At 46.7% G+C, this 16,218-nt stretch overlaps 1 protein-coding gene across 1 annotated transcript; it reads right to left on the minus strand.

Moving 5' to 3' along the window:
• Positions 1-866: 866 nt before the first annotated feature.
• On the minus strand, positions 867-3,110 carry LOC123449641 (GDSL esterase/lipase At5g45910-like). Its single transcript, XM_045126931.1, has 3 exons — positions 2,606-3,110; positions 1,823-2,467; positions 867-1,307 (listed from the first exon to the last, which is right to left on the minus strand). The coding sequence occupies exons 1-3, from the start codon at positions 2,871-2,873 to the stop codon at positions 1,090-1,092; spliced, it is 1,131 nt and encodes a 376-aa protein (XP_044982866.1). The 5' UTR covers positions 2,874-3,110; the 3' UTR covers positions 867-1,089.
• Between the last annotated feature and the right edge of the window lie 13,108 nt (positions 3,111-16,218).

The following is a 16,218-nucleotide window of genomic DNA, read 5'->3' on the forward strand; positions in this document are numbered from 1 at the left end:
ACTCCAACCACCCACCTGCGTCCACGGAGGCGACCACCACCGCCCTCGCTCTCCATCATCTTATTTCTCTGATTTGTCTTTGTCTATATGTGCAGATGTTTGAGGTAGGAGCAGTGACTATCATTGAGTAGGAGCAGGAAGAATTAGTGACAACTACAATTGCCAGCTGAGCTTGCTACTAGCCATACCCCCCTTCTTTTCTCTCCATCTCTCATATACATGGATTTGCAACGGCCAGTACTCTCTTGATCCCTTTTCATGAGCATCTGCCCACATTCTGTTGGATGTTATGCTATGACTGATAGAGATTTTTTTGGTAAAACCATTACCTGTGTTTAGATAACCAGAACAAAGAAACAAGTGTATGTGATGCTGGATCTGCACCTAAAGCAAGTGTACCTGATGTTCCTCTTTTCTAGGGTTAGCACTGGTTTAACTCATAGATAGTTGAGCATTGCTCCTTCCACTACATCTTCCATGAAGATGATGCCTCCATGTGAGAAGACCCTCTAGTGGACCCATCTCCCTTTTGGTATTTGGGATGAATTTTACTATGTATCCTTGTTTCCTTTTGTTGTTTTTGTATCTTTATGGATCTTGTGTTATGTGAGTCTAGAGAATGTATGAATGGACTTGTTCTTAGTGTTTCCTCTTGTGATTTCTTCCGTGTTCTTCTTGTTCTTGAGGGTTTCCCCTTTCAGTTCATGAAAGAAATGTCGGTGTAGGATTTTCGGGCTAGCTAACACAGTGACATCCTATTTCTGTTGTTGTTTATTGAGAAATGTACGTACAAGATAAGTGTTGAGTGATGGCAATATATGCCAAATGAAAAAAAAACATAGAGCACAAGCAACGAATCTATACCATTTGATGGAACAAAGCAACACCAATTTATTCGAGAGTTGCCTCCGGTTTCTTCTTCTTGGGCAACGTATAGATTATAATTTCAGCACCACCGTACCATATATATGACACTGAAACAAATTTCCTTTTTTCCTTTAGGTAAACTGAACCTCAAATCAAACAATAAATAATACTACTGTACTACCACAGCTCCATAATAGATAAATAAATAGAATAAAAGAATGTTTAGGTGTGGAGGATGGCCGGGCTGCAGTAGGGCCCGTTGAGCCAGCCGTCGGTGATGTGCTTGTACGCGGCCTCGGTGAGGTGGATGCCGTCCCAGCTGAGGTGGTCGGCCGGGCTGGCGCACGCCGCCGCGCCCTGCATCCCGCACCTCGCGCTGTTTGCGTAGTTGTACTTGCCTCCCCCTGACCCGCAGCACGCCTCGAAAACCGCGTTGAATCCTGCACACACACACACACAGCACAACACCGTTGTGAGTTTCTACTACTTCCTATTGGATCAAGATCTTCTTGCTAGTAGAACGTGCATGAACAGTGTCCCCGGTCGGCGCCATGTGTTGGTTGGGCGTGTCAGTCGGTGTCCATCCACCATTACTGATTATTCGGCCATTATTTAGCTCAAGATCTTCTTTTTGAATGATTGTTTTTTCTGGAACGATTTGAAGATCTTCTATGCGCGAGTGTCGCTGGCAGGCTCGAGGAATCTCACATGCACGGACATGCATGAGCCCAGAGTGGGCAGTAGCTGCTAGCACCACACTGCTGCTGATGCCGACAGTGACACTAGTGCCGTGTCCACTTCTGCTAGCCCGTGCACGAACGCGGAATCTATCTATCCAACCACACGTTACGCGTGGCTTTGTGTGTCGTGTCCCTGGCGTGTTAGTTAGACTTATTGCCGCAGGAAAAATGCTCAACGGCTAGCCAAGACTGTCGTCGGGAGGTCGACGCGTTACCGTATTTGCTTGGGTTCTGGACCATGTCGTAGACGGCGGAGTAGAAGTCGCCGTACATGACGCGCGCCGCCCGGCCGTAGCGCTTGCGGAGGCGGGCGATCTTGGCCTGCAGCAGGTTGTTGTGGAACGTGGAGAGGTCGTTGAACTTGCGGAGGCAGCCGAGGGTGTCGTAGTCGGCGCTGCTGTTGGTGCCGTAGACGGTGAGGTAGATGGGGAAGCAGCCGATGGGGAGCACCCCGGGCACCACCACGTCCCTCGCCCCCATGCCCACCACCTTCTCCACGCCCCTGATGATGGTGTTGACGATCTTGGTCGTGTACCTGCTCGCCTGCCCCGCGCTGTAGTTGCCGAACAGCATCGCGTTGTAGTCGTTGCCCCCGAACTCGCCGAACACCACCAGCGAGTCCCGCAGGTACCGCTTGCAGGCGGCGGCGTCGCCGCACACGGTGGAGGTGATCTGCTGGAACCACTGGATTTGGAGGCTGATGGGCCCGTTGTTCCAGATCTTGTCGGACAGGCCGAGGCCGCGGAAGAAGGGCGCGTCCATGGCCGTCGCCCCCGTGATGGCCATGTTGGCGCCCTGCTTGAAGTCCGTGCCGTTGGACGACTTGGACGGCGCCAGGAACGGCACCCCAAACTTGGTACCTGCGTGCATGCATGCGTGCATTTCCCATTGTTTATATATGTGCGTCGTCGAATCTCACTCTGTTGTCTGTTCAAGCAAGAACCAAGAAGAAGAAGAAGTAGTGTATATTAATTTGAGCAAGTGAATGGAGCACGCACTGAGGAAGTCGACGATGACGCGGCCGTCGGAGCAGCGGCAGGTGGGGGAGCCGAAGTAGGTCTCGCCGTAGGGGGGCTGCGTGAAGGTGATCGCCGTCGGCTTCCCGCTCGTGCACAGGTTGCCCGTGTCCGTGATCGAGTCGCCGAAGTTGAACACCGCGTTGTACTTCTGGGCGTGGCTGGACGCCGCACCCGCAAGAAGCAGCACGGCCAAGCGTAGCAGCAGCAGCTGCTGCTGCTTCCGCGCCGCCACCAACGGCGAGCTCATCGTCCCAGCTGCCGCCGATCGTCGACGAGAGAGAGAGAGAGATAGGGAGGCACGCAAAGCGGCTTGAGGAAGAAAGCTATACGGAAAGGAAAAGGAATGGGAATGGCATGGCCAGTGGCCGGGCTTTCTATAGCCCCCGTGACCGGCGCTTTAATTTGCTTTCGAATCTCTGGCGCGCGTCCCCGGCCGACCAGCAGAGCCCCATGGCTGAGAGTGAGAATGCATGTTACTATCCAGCTAGCAAGCTAGCTAGATTGTCCTCCCCTTTAGTATTTTATCAGTGGTTGCCAGGGAGAAAATTGTCTCACCCTTTGACCTTTGTTACCCTTTCAGCTCGGTTTGTCTTCCCGGAGAGGAAACTTCACGTGAGAGCTGTCTGTAAAGCTCATCAGCATATACGACCCTGCCCGCCATGATCCCAAAGGAGAAAGGACGAGATTCTCAACAAAAAATAAGGAGAAAGGACGCACAAAGCAGCTCCACACATGCATGCATGCATGCATGGCTCTTTTCCATGGAGAGCTTCACCTGCCCATATGGCACCTAGGAGAAGAACAAAAAGAGAGAACCATGTGTGATCTGAATATTAAGATTCATATAAGGAAGTGCTTAGGGCAACTTCAACGCACGACTCCAAATCGTTCCTCAACGTTCGTTTAGGGTAAACAGACACAAACCACGTCCCAACGCGCGAGAGGAAATGGATGAATGTCCACTTTCGATCCGTTTCCTGCCCAATTTTGGGCCGCGTTTGCGGCCGAACTGGCAGCAAGCGAACGGGCAGACGCACGCCCTTGTCCTTCTCTGGCTGGCTATCGGGGACACACCCCTCCCACTTTTCCTCCATTTCGCCGACCCCCCCCCCCCCTCCTCATGGACGGTGACCCGATGAACCTCATCGATGAGGCCGCGGATGCACCCCCCACGGCGAAGAAGAAGGGTCCCAGGAAGCCTCGGTCCGAGCTCACACCAGCGGAGATCGCCAAGCTTGACGCCGACTCGGTGAAGAGCAGGGGTCAGCGTTTAAAGGTAGCGGAGATGAAGGTGTTTGCGGCCTACGCCGACGAGGTCGACGCGCGGCGTCAGGCCAAGCATATTGCCAACATCGTCGACAAGGAAAACATCGTCTCCAAGGCGCACACCCTCCTCATGCTAGGGTTGGCAGGACCACAGTCGGCTATCCTCTCGGTCGCTGCCATGGCCGAGACAAGCACGGGAACATCGCTCGCTCGTCCTTCTCAGTACAGGTCCACCATACCCCGAGACGCCAGTGTGTCGTCCTACGCCACACAACCATGGGCAGACAGGGTTCTCCACCGAAGTACAGCATGGTCGCTCCGGCCACGCCCGCGAGTGTCATCGACCTCAACGTGACGCCGGGGTACAATGGCGTTGGCCACACGTCCGACGGGACGCAAAGGAGGCAACCACGATCATTTCCGACGGCAAGCATGGCTAGTGTCTGCAAGCTGTTCGACAAAATAACACAGCCAAAGCCCACAACCGACAATCCTGATTGCTCGGTGTTCAAGGAGAGCGTCATTTTCGAGGGTCGTGGTGAGGCCTTCCATCACAATCTCGAAGAGACCCAGAGCCAAGACAACCGCAACCACTATGACGACACTGAATTCGCAGGCCATGATGAAGAGGAGGACGACCATGGCAACTCATGGCATATTGATGATGACTTTTTATTGTGAAGATGAGGAGGACGAGGTCAACATTTCGCAAGAGCCATTGATGTTTACCGATGAGATCACCCCAAGGGCCAAGGACAATATAGGATGCAAAGCATTTGCATGGGATCATACACCCAAGACGAGGATAAATTGATTTGCGAGAGTTGGATTGAGATAGGGGAGGATCCGATAACAGGTGCCGAGCAAAAAGGATCCATGTTTTGGACAAGGGTTCACAAAACCTGCCATGAGTGAACGAAGTTTGCCCCTATCAATTTGCGAGTACTCGCACATCAAGTCAATCCAAAAGAGATGGGGGTTCATTCAACAAGAGTGCAACAAGTACTGTGCCATTGAAATCCCTCGGTGGTCTAGGCTTTCGGGACATTGAAATTTTTAACCTTGCCCTCTTGGCAAGACAAGCATGGCGCTTGATAGAGGGGCCCGAGACTTTAAGTGCAAGGATTCTCAAATCTGTATACTACCCAACAAGCTCTTTCTTAAATTCTGAATTGGGTAGCCATCCATCACAAATCTGGAGGTCCATCCTGGTTGGGCGTGATGTTGTGGCACAAGGCATCATCAAGATGATCGATACCGGTGAAGATACAAACATATGGAGTGAAAACTGGTTACCTAGGTCGGGTATGCTGATGCCGGTTTGCTCCCTTGTGGTGAACCCTCTACAATGAGTTTCGGAGCTCATTAGCGTATCTACATGTGAACAGAAAGAGGGTGAGCTAAGAAGGGTGTTCCTCCCAATTGATGTGGAAGTTATATTATTCATCCCTCTATGTACAAAGAGAATAGATGATTTTTGGGCCTGGGTAGAGGACAACCGAGAAGCTTTCTCAGTTAGCTCGCCACACAAAATGCTTCACAACATCAAAACTCAAACTCGAAGTGAAAACTGTTTGGCGAGTAATGGGAGTTCATCAGCGGCTGAGATTGAGAAGAAAGCTTGGGTATCCCCGTGGAATATCAATGTGTCATCGAAGCTAAAAAACTTTTTCTGGAGATTGTGCAAGGACTCGGTTCCAACTTCAGAGGTTTTACATCATATGCATATGTCATCCACCCCGGCTTGTCCTTTCTGTTCGGCGGAGGATAGTTAGAAACATGCACTAATCAACTGCACTACAACCTTGTGTTTTTGGTCTTTGTCGTCTGAGGACACGGTGGGAGTTAATGTGTGAAAATTTGAGTTTCAATGCTAAAGCTTGGGTCTTTACAATGCACGAGAAATTGGTGCAAGAGGAGTTTGCGCACATGATAGTAACTCTTTGGGCAATTTGGAAATCAAGGTGTAAAGCCATTCATGAAGGTATATATGAAAGCCCCGCGCAGATTCATAATTTTGTCAAATCATTCCTGAGGGATATACAGTTATTATCAACGTCGAAACACCGGACGATAGCAATCCGCACGGCCAGATCATCCCTTTGGAACCTACGTCGAGTGGATACGTGAAGTTCAATGTTAATGCTGCGGTCTCAAGTGGCAACTGTGGTTCGGTGGGAGTCATTTGTAGGAGCATGGACGACACCTTTGTGGGTGCCTCTTCTCTTACTTTAAAGCATATTTTGGACCCACTGGTTTTGGAAGTTCTAGCAATAAGAGAGGCGTTGACGCTTGCGGAGGATCTATATGTTCATAGCATACGTGGCGTCTGATTACAAGATAGTGGTGGACGAGATCAAGCAAGGTACAACTGCTAATCATGCAGCAATAGTTCATAAAATCATAGAGAGAGCTAGTAATTTTACTTCCTGTAATTTTGTCCAAGAGTTTAGGAGCTCAAATTTCGAGGATCACAATTTCGCAAAGCAAGCACTTTTACTCGGGGTTGGCCGTTGTGTTTGGTTAGGCCTTCCCGGAGATTTGATCTTTATCCGTGTAAATGTTACGACAGGTTAAATAAAGCTTGATGAGGTTGTCTAAAAAAAAATTCATATACCTCAAAGAAAACACTTCCTCCATTCCGTAATGTAGGACTTTTCTTTTATAGTAGTATAGTGTCGAAAAACATCTTACATTATAGAACCGAGGAAGAAGTAAACAACAACTCGTAAGGGGCGGGGTTGATAGCACAGTTGTTCCTGTCGCTAGAACGCTAGTTCGAATACTAGGCAGGTAATTTCCCTTAATTGTTTATATTATTTCTTAAGATAGCAAACAGCTCATACCAAGCTGTAGTATTTTTCCGGTTAAGGGCTAGACGATCTAATTATGTTCTTAATAATACTGTCATCAAAGTTGTTGTAGTATAGTGGTAAGTATTCCAGCCTGTCACCCGGGTGACCCGGGTTCGATCCCCGGTAACGGCGATCTTTTTTTCACTTCGTTATCTCCTTCAGAATTCACACAGATGCATGGCAGGAACAGCAGTCAGGCAAAGCAGAACACCGAGCAGCATCTTCTTCCGCCTATCAAACTCTTCTTTATCTTATCTATATATACCCTGCCGAAATATTCAGTTGCATACCACCCTCTTATTTTTCTTTAATGGTTTGCCAGATATAACTAAATTATGCTCCAATGCTACGTGTACTTCTTTAGGTACTTGCACTTACAGTTCGTCAAATAGGTCTTGGAAACACAAACTCTTGGCACAATAATTTTGTGCGCGCAAATGTTCCCTGCCTAAGCATAAGCATCGTGTTATTCAGTTATAACATATCACTGGTCATTTGTGCTTTCTTGCTGTAACCGAATTCATGTTCCGAAGCTTAGGTGCTCTGAATTTTTTGTGGTTTCTTTCTGTAACCAAATCCATGCTCCAATGCTTACAAATCTTCATTATGTCAGTGATAATGGAACCCTCTTTGCGCACTCCGCATACGAATGATTTACTACTTGAACTAGAACTTAATTGTTTCATGTGTACGCAAGTTGATCCAACCGATCTTTTGAAGCTGTTGACAAGGGTGGAGTGAACAGCTAACATAGGTAAAAGCAGTAATACACATGGAATAGAAGACAAGTCATACTCCCATAGTAACTTGTCACGTTCAAGATGCGACCCTATTCTCAATTTGTCATGAGGCCTCGTCAGGGATAGAAGCGCATCTCGTCGTGTCGCAAGAATGGATATCGTTAGAAGTACAGGTACTGAAAAGAAGAGATATATAGAGAGAGTTGGCTTACACTCGCCACAAGCTACATCAGAGTCACAACAGTACATTACATATTCATCAAGAGTAAGAGCAGGGTCCGACTACGGACGAAAACAAACGACAAAAGAAGAACGACGTCCATCCTTGCTATCCCAGGCTGCCGCCTGGAACCCATCCTAGATCGACGAAGAAGAAGAAGAAGAAGCAACTCCAAATGAACAATCAACGCGCTCGCGTCAAGTAACCTTTACCTGTACCAGCAACTGGTGTTGTACTAATCTGTGAGCCACAGGGGACTCAGCAATCTCATTTCCAAAGGTATCAAGGCTAGCAAAGCTTAATGAGTGAGGTATGGTTAAGTGGTGAGGTTGCAACAGTGGCTAAGCATATATATATGGTGGCTAACTTACGAGTACAAGAAATAAGAGAGAGAAGATCTACGCATAACGGACGTGAACTACTGATGATCAAATGAATGATCCTGAACACCTTCCTACGTCAGACATAACCCCACCGTGTCCTCGATCGGAGAAAGAACTCACGAAAGAGACAGTCAAGGTTACGCACACAGTTGGCATATTTTAATTAAGTTAACTTCAAGTTATCTAGAACCAGTGTTAAACAAAGCTTCCACGTTGCCACGTAACCGCGGGCACGGCTTTCCGAAAAGATTTAACCCTGCAGGGGTGCTCCAACTAGCCCATCACAAATTACCACAAGCCGCATAGAAATCCTCCATCACGAAGCTCACGATCTCGTCGGATTCCCTAGTGGAAAACCTCAACTCTGAGATTACCCAAAGCATCACCGGAATCCCGAGGCACAAGATATTCCGTCAAAGGTAAAACTAATCCAGCAAGGCCACCCGGTGTGTCGACGAACCCGATAGGAGCCGCGTATCTCGTTCTCAGGACACACCGTCTATGCAAAGTGGACGGGAACCAAACCTCGAGTTGCCCCGTGGTGGCACCGCCGACTGCTAGGTGGGTGGACCAACACTCATGAGGAGCACTGGCCCGGGGGTTGATTAAATATCCTCTGGTTAATTACTCCATATGCAGTTCATTAGTTATTAGGCAAATTTAGTACCAAAGTTGGGCCTTGCCAGACCAGCATTAATCTAAAACGAATTATCAAGGGGGTCCCCATAACAACCCTGATCGTATTAGGAGCGCTCATTTATGGAACATAACACCGGTAGCCGAAAACTAAGGGGGCAAAGGTGGAACAAAACACCAGGCTAGAAAGACCGAGCCTTCCACCTTTTACCAAGTATATAGGTGCATTAAATTAAATATCATTTAATATGGTGATAAGACAAGGAACCCATGTTATCACATGGAAGTAACTACACCTGCAACTAGCAACGCTAACAACATGGTTAAGCAAGCAGTAACATAGCCAATCAGTGGTTTCTAGGTCGAACAGGTTGAAGGTTATCATGGCATTGTTGAGAGGCTGATATTTAACATGTGGTAGGCAACGAGACATAAACGATAGAAGCGAAAAAAAACTAGCATGACAATGATAGTAATGGTATCTAGGGAAATGGTCATCTTGCCTGAGATCCCGCTTGGAAGAAGAACAACTCTGGGAAGCAGACGAACCAATGTAGTCGAACGGGTCCTCACATTCCGACACGCTTGCGGAACTCTATCGAGACGGAGCAAACCGGAAACAAACATCAACACAGATATTCACCACACGATGCACAACATGATGCACAACCTACTATGATGCATGATCAGTTCATAATGCAAGGGATGGCATGGCAATTCACCTCACGCAAACACTACACATTAAGTGAAGCTCGATATGCAACGGGTTGCATATCGACGAAACTCCACGTTTAATTATTAGTTCACTCCCGTTAATCTACCGGCAAGATTAAATTGTTGTTTAACATGGCAAGGGGTGAAGCGGTGATTCCACATGGCATCCTAGACGGTTAACACGCGGAGCCTAGAACGGAGCTACGTTACAAGAGACAAGCAACACAAAAAATATTATGCCACGAATGCGTCATGCATGCAAGATCATCAACACCACGGCAAGAAGAGAAAGAAACACATGTCGCCACGGCAAGCGAGAGGGAACCATGGCGGCAAGACGGAAACGATGCCACGACAACGTTCCTAACCCGATAACTCGGCGAGCAATCGTGCCAACGTACTGGGAACGCGTGCGGGAATGGTGAATAAGATGGGGTGATCCTGGTTACCGAGTTCCCATGTGTCGAGGCGCGACGGAAAGAAGACAACGTGCAACGGGATAATATCGGCGCAAACATACATTCATCTCATACATCACAACATTACGGTACACGACACGTCCCATCGGTATACCTTCGAGGCGTGCGAATCGGAGCGGTTCGGTTCGGTGAAGGGGAACAACGATCGTCGCGGACGTCGTGGAAGTCGTGGTACAGGTCTCGTCGACGGTAGTCGTTCGCTCGGCGTCGGTACACGGTCTTCGGCGTCGGTTCATAGTCTTCGGCGACGGTAGTCGAACTCGTTCCGGGGGTCGTCGAGGACGACGTGGTGCTCGGCGAATTTGTCGATTCCACAGAGGAGGGAATGGTGCACGCGGCGACGGCACGCGACACAATAGCAACTACAACAACTAGCAAGCGCAGCAGACTACCTACAGCTACTAGCACTAGCATCTAACATCACAAGCAACTAACACAGGCAAGCAGCTAAGCAACAGCTAAAGCAGCAGCAAGAACAAACTGCAGCAGCAAGCAGGATAGCAACAAACAAGCATCTACAGCAAAGCAGCGGCTACACCACCAGCACGCATCGGCCACTCCAAGCACTAGCAGGAGCAAAAACAACTGGCAGCAACGGCTCGGCAACAACAAGGCAAGCAGTAGCCGCTAGCAATAGCAACAGCGACATGGCACGACAACATAGCACGCAGCGACAGCAACGGCAACACCAGCAGTTAATCGGGACAGCAGCAGCACATCAGCGGCAACACCACCAACACTCTTCGACAGCAACACCAAATGCAACAGCAGGTTACAGGAGCTGCTCGGCAACAGCGAGGGCAGGATGAGGAAGACGGGGTCCTGGAGGGGCAGCTGCAGATGAGGCCGAGGGAGGCCATGGCGTGGGAGAAGAGGCGACGCGCGGGGACGGGCTTGCGAGGCGGTGCGCGGGGCAGCTCGGGCGGCTGGCTACGGGCATGCAGAGGACGCGGGAAGGCGGTGAGGCGGGCTCGGCGAGCCGCTGGGAACGGCGACGACTGGGAGTAGGGAGGCGGAGGAGGTCGGGGCGAGGGACGAAGGGAGGCCGCGGGCACGGCCATGGCGGTGGGGCCGGAGCTGCGCAGCTGAGGCCGAGGGCAGCGACGACGCGCAGGGAACGGCGAGCCAGCACGACGGGCGTGGGCCATAGAGCAGGGGCTCGTGCCGGCGGGGCGCAGCGACAAGGCTATCAGCGGCAAGGGGCTGGGGGGTGGAGCGCGGGGAAGAGGGGAAATGGGAGGAGGATCGAGGCCTGGGGAGGGGAGGACCGCGCGAGGAGGATGACAGCGCGAAAGGAAGACGCGAGGAGGACGAGGGGATGCGGTTCCTCTCGCTAGGGCAGGGGTCTGCTGGGCCTTGGCCCAAGTGGGCCTCCTCTCCCTCTATTGTTTTTTTCTTTAAAAAAAACAGAAAAACACACTCTAAAATAAAACGATTTTAACAACATAAAAAAATGATTTTTGGGTCCTTGAAAAAAAATACCCCAACTATAAAATAGGTTGTGCATTTTTTAAACAAACAAAAATGAAACCCTTTTAAGAATTAAAATAAAACCCTTTTAACACGAGAATAAAATTAAACCCTTTTCTTACAAAAGAATAAAACCAAACCCCTTTTATTTAAAGATTAAAATAAAGTCTCTTTAAAAGAGAAAAGAAAATGAGACGGCTTTAAAAGAAAACAAAAGTAGAAATAAAATAAAACCTAAGGGTTGCCCCCACATTTAATAAAATGATTTTCTTAAAAGAAGATGAATCTTTATTTTTTTTTTAAAAAATAGGGGTTAAAACGGAACTTTAGCAAAACCACAAAAACGAAATAAGTGGGGAGAGAGGGGGAACTACTATCGCTCTACGACTCGGTGATCACGCGAAGCACAACACTCAATACACCACACGCGACCGACGATGCAAGATGCCATGCATGATGCGACGATGCAAACTAAATGATGATGCAACCAACAAAAATAAAATAGCCACACGACGGAAACGGAATAAAGGGGGAAATCTTCTGAAGCGTCGGTCTCGGTTTGTCACAACTCTCCTACACTACAAGAGGATCTCGCCCCGAGATCCAAGAATGAAAGGGGGAGAGGATGAGAAAGAACAAGAGGTAAAACTTAGTCGCTTCTTTGACAAACGAGTGACACCAACGATCCTTGAAAGGTTGCAAAGAGATGAGGACTGATATGAGAAAGAAGCAAGAATTCACGGAAAATTTCGACAGCACTTCGGTAGGAAAATGGGACAAAAAATTCGATAAGAAGAGAGAATTAGACAATATACATAACAAACAATTAAATAGAGCAAGGGAACACCATGATCTTAACAGAACAAGATGATAGACCCAAAGAGCAACATCACAATGCCTCCGGAACAAGAGAATATGAACTAGCTCAAGTGGAAGAAGAGAATGAAGAAAAGAATGACAACTACTAGCTCCAATGAACTTGGCAAGCATCCTTGCAAGAAGAATTGGACGGAGTTGTTGGAAAAACAACAACGAAAAGAACAAGACAGTAGTGGGCTAATGAAAATCATCTCAACAAATATGAGGTGACAACCAACCACTAAAAGAAACAAGGATAGTTGAAAGCAAAGATATCAAAACTTCTTACACCAAGAGGGTGCATGAGAACTGGGATTAATGACAAGCACCATGATAGCAACAATCCATAGGAAAAGCTTTAGTTGAAATCCAAACCAAGATAGCTCAATGAATAAATCATGGGTTGGAAAATGTCTCATGATCATAGAATTGGTGGATTTAATTATCTCATTCTTGAAAGGAAAACTCTTCGAGGCTCCTACACTAACAAGAATGCTATAACACCACCTCAAAGGATAAAGGAAGAACAAACGCATTGGAAATGCAAGAGAAAGAATACTTAAGGTACTCCAACAAGAAACTGAAGAACACATGAGAATGAATCACATCCTTGAAGAACCACCATGACGAGCCTTTGTATCAAAATGAATGATGCAAATATATGAAGGTAGAAAAGAATAAAATTATGACCTTGCCAGGAATTAGATGAAGCCTCACAAGGAGATACTTGATAAAACTTGGAACTCCGGAAAAGAAAAGATCAGAACACTTGAGAAAAAGGAATTGATATCATGAGCCACTCCGGAGGAAGAATTCAGATTACTATGAACAAGAATAAGAATTATGTTATGCTTATCCTTCATCAAGTTAAATTGACGACAATCAACGGATTTAGCATAGCACTTATTCCTCTTGAAAAGATTAAAGACAGATAGATAAAGCACAAATTAGAAGAAATGTTGCAAGAAACACCAGTTAGAATTCACAATTGAATGGGAACACCACGAATTAATGGAGATACATGAGAATGAAGAGAACATAAGCCACCTGAGAGAAAACTTGAACAAGGCACCGGATAAACGAGAGACGAACGAAGAGACAACAATGGAGAAGAATTGAGGATGAAAGCTGAAAGCTGAGAACGAAGAATCTTCTGGATGATGGCCTTCGGAGGATCGAGAAATAAAAACAACTCAGAAATGCACCGGATAGCAAGAAATGAATCACTCATGATTGACACAATAAGATGATGACACCAAGCTGAAATGATGAATCTACAATAGAATGGACAAAGATTAAGAGAAACACTCCTTCGAATCTTCAAAGCTGAAATGAAAAGGAGAACACCACCAAGAATAACTAAGACACTCCTGAATAATGAAGAATGCAAGGTTGAGCCAAATATGAGAATTAATTCGAACAGATTTTGAAGAAGGGATATGACTAATGAAATCCATACTTACGTCATAGCTGAAAACAATTTAATGATCTCCGGAAAAGATTAAAAGAGCCAGGAAAAATCCTGGGAAAACCTGTGGGTTATGGGCCCACTCAAACAAGCCACCCTTAGAAGAGATTGCTTAGAAGAGAGACATTGCACCGGTATGAAGAGAACTAGATGAGGTTGAGCACCTCGAAATAATTGAAAGATTGGAAACAATAACTTCTAAGATAGCTTCAACGCTCCGGATAGAAAAGAGAGGAATGAATAACAAGAAGACTGACAAGAATTTCCAACATAGGAAAGAATTATAGGGATGAATAGGATATAGTGAACACGGATAGCTTGAACTGAATTCACCGGAAAAGATGACAAGAATGAATAAATATGACACGAATCTCCTGAGAATCTTCACAATGAATCACCGGGTAAGAGAGAAAAGAACAGATAGCGGAAGCACAAAGAAGAGAATACTCTTGGATGAAAATTGAATCACTGAAGAAAAGGGTGGGAGGGCGGGGAAAAACAAAGACAACTTGGGACAGATGAGACAAACTCTGGAAAGAATTCACAGAATGATCTGCAACAATTTAGAGAGGATTGAATTCAGTTGAAGAGAAGCACACCGGTTGAAAAGAATTGATATGATGACTCTGGTTGAAAAGGAATTGATAAGATAATTGATAGATATACTCTCAGAAAAATATGAGAACACCTCTTAGAAAAGATCTGAAATCATCACTTGACATCGAAGCAACACGAATTTGTTGGAAGATCGTCCTATAAGTAACTACTTGAATTCCCACCTATGAATTCCCGAAATTTCTGGTCATGCAATCTGGTACACGGATACAAGGAGTAATATCACACAACTCCTATACTAACCCATCACCTGTATCACATCCGTCAACACACAACCAGAATCTCGGACCTTCATCTACAACAGACCCTCGTGATCACAATGATACAAAGTATGGCAGTACTCCCGAACAATCTGCACCAGTACTGGGGACATCGGGGTTATCTCGCCACTACTAGTATTGAAGCAATTATGAACATCCTTCGTTCTGAGATACTAAGAAATCTGAATGATAACGATGTGCTCAAGAATCCCCTGGAGCTCAACTCCCCTGAAACTCAAAGCAGATAGGAGGCACCAAGACAGAACTCCGTCACATCGGCATCATATAGATCCCACGAATATCCGCGTGATCCTAATTTTTTTTTTGAGTGAGAAGAGGAGTAGAATTAAATTATTACGTCAAGATTCCTCACCAGAGCATAGAAGAGGAGAAAAAAGAATCCTACTCTCCGATATATAACTAGACTCAAAGTATTTTTTTCACTAGACTCGACTCGGCCAAGTTCGATCAATCAAGGGGGCTCCTAGGTCGGTACTGCTCTGATACCAACTTGTCACGCCCAAGATGCGACCCTATCCTCAATTTGGCACGAGGCCTCGTCAGGGATAGAAGTGCATCTCCTCGTGTCGCAAAAATGGATATCGTTACAAGTACATGTACTGAAGAGAAGATATATATATATATATATATATATATATATATATATATATATATATATATATATATATAGTTGACTTACACTCGCCACAAGCTACATCACAGTCACAACAGTACATTACATATTCATCAAGAGTAAGAGCAGGGTCCGACTACGGATGAAAACAAACGACAAAAGAAGAACGACGTCCATCCTTGCTATCCCAGACTGCCGGCCTAGAACCCATCCTAGATCGATGATGAAGAAGAAGAAGAAGCAACTTCAAATGAACAATCAACGCGCTCGCATCAAGTAACCTTTACCTGTACCTGCAACTGGTGTTGTACTAATCTGTGAGCCACAGGGGACTCAGCAATCTCATTTCCAAAGGTATCAAGACTAGCAAAGCTTAATGGGTGAGGTATGGTTAAGTGGTGAGGTTGCAGCAACGGTTAAGCATATATATATGGTGGCTAACTTACGAGTACAAGAAATAAGAGAGGGAAGATCTACGCATAACGAACGTGAACTACTGATGATCAAATGAATGATCCTGAACACCTTTCTACGTCAGACATAACCCCACCGTGTCCTCGATCGGAGAAAGAACTCACGAAAGAGACAGACACGGTTACGCACACAGTTGGCATATTTTAATTAAGTTAACTTCAAGTTATCTAGAACCAGTGTTAAACAAAGCTTCCACGTTGCCACGTAACCGCGGGCACGACTTTCCGAAAAGATTTAACCCTGCAGGGGTGCTCCAACTAGTCCATCACAAATTACCACAAGCCGCATAGAAATCCTCCATCACGAAGCTCGCGATCTCGTCGGATTCCCTAGTGGAAAACCTCAACTCTGAGATTACCCAAAGCGTCACCGGAATCCCGATGCACAAGATATTCCGTCAAAGGTAAAACTAATTCAGCAAGGTCACTCGGTGTGTCGACGAACCCGATAGGAGCCGCGTATCTCGTTCTCAGGACACACCGTCTATGCAAAGTGGACGGGAACCAAACCTCGAGTTGCC

Source organism: Hordeum vulgare, chromosome 1H (genome assembly GCF_904849725.1).
Source record: "Hordeum vulgare subsp. vulgare chromosome 1H, MorexV3_pseudomolecules_assembly, whole genome shotgun sequence".
NCBI lineage: Eukaryota > Viridiplantae > Streptophyta > Magnoliopsida > Poales > Poaceae > Hordeum > Hordeum vulgare.

What these genes read in the sequence shown, in the direction of transcription:
- LOC123449641 (XM_045126931.1), bottom strand. Translation starts at nt 2,873, where the DNA reads ATGAGCTCGCCGTTGGTGGCGGCGCGGAAGCAGCAGCAGCTGCTGCTG. An exon ending in CGTCATCGTCGACTTCCTCA is followed by an intron (nt 2,468 to 2,605) that starts GTGCGTGCTCCA and finishes GCATGCACGCAG; the next exon opens with GTACCAAGTTTGGGGTGCCG. An exon ending in CCAGAACCCAAGCAAATACG is followed by an intron (nt 1,308 to 1,822) that starts GTAACGCGTCGA and finishes GTGTGTGTGCAG; the next exon opens with GATTCAACGCGGTTTTCGAG.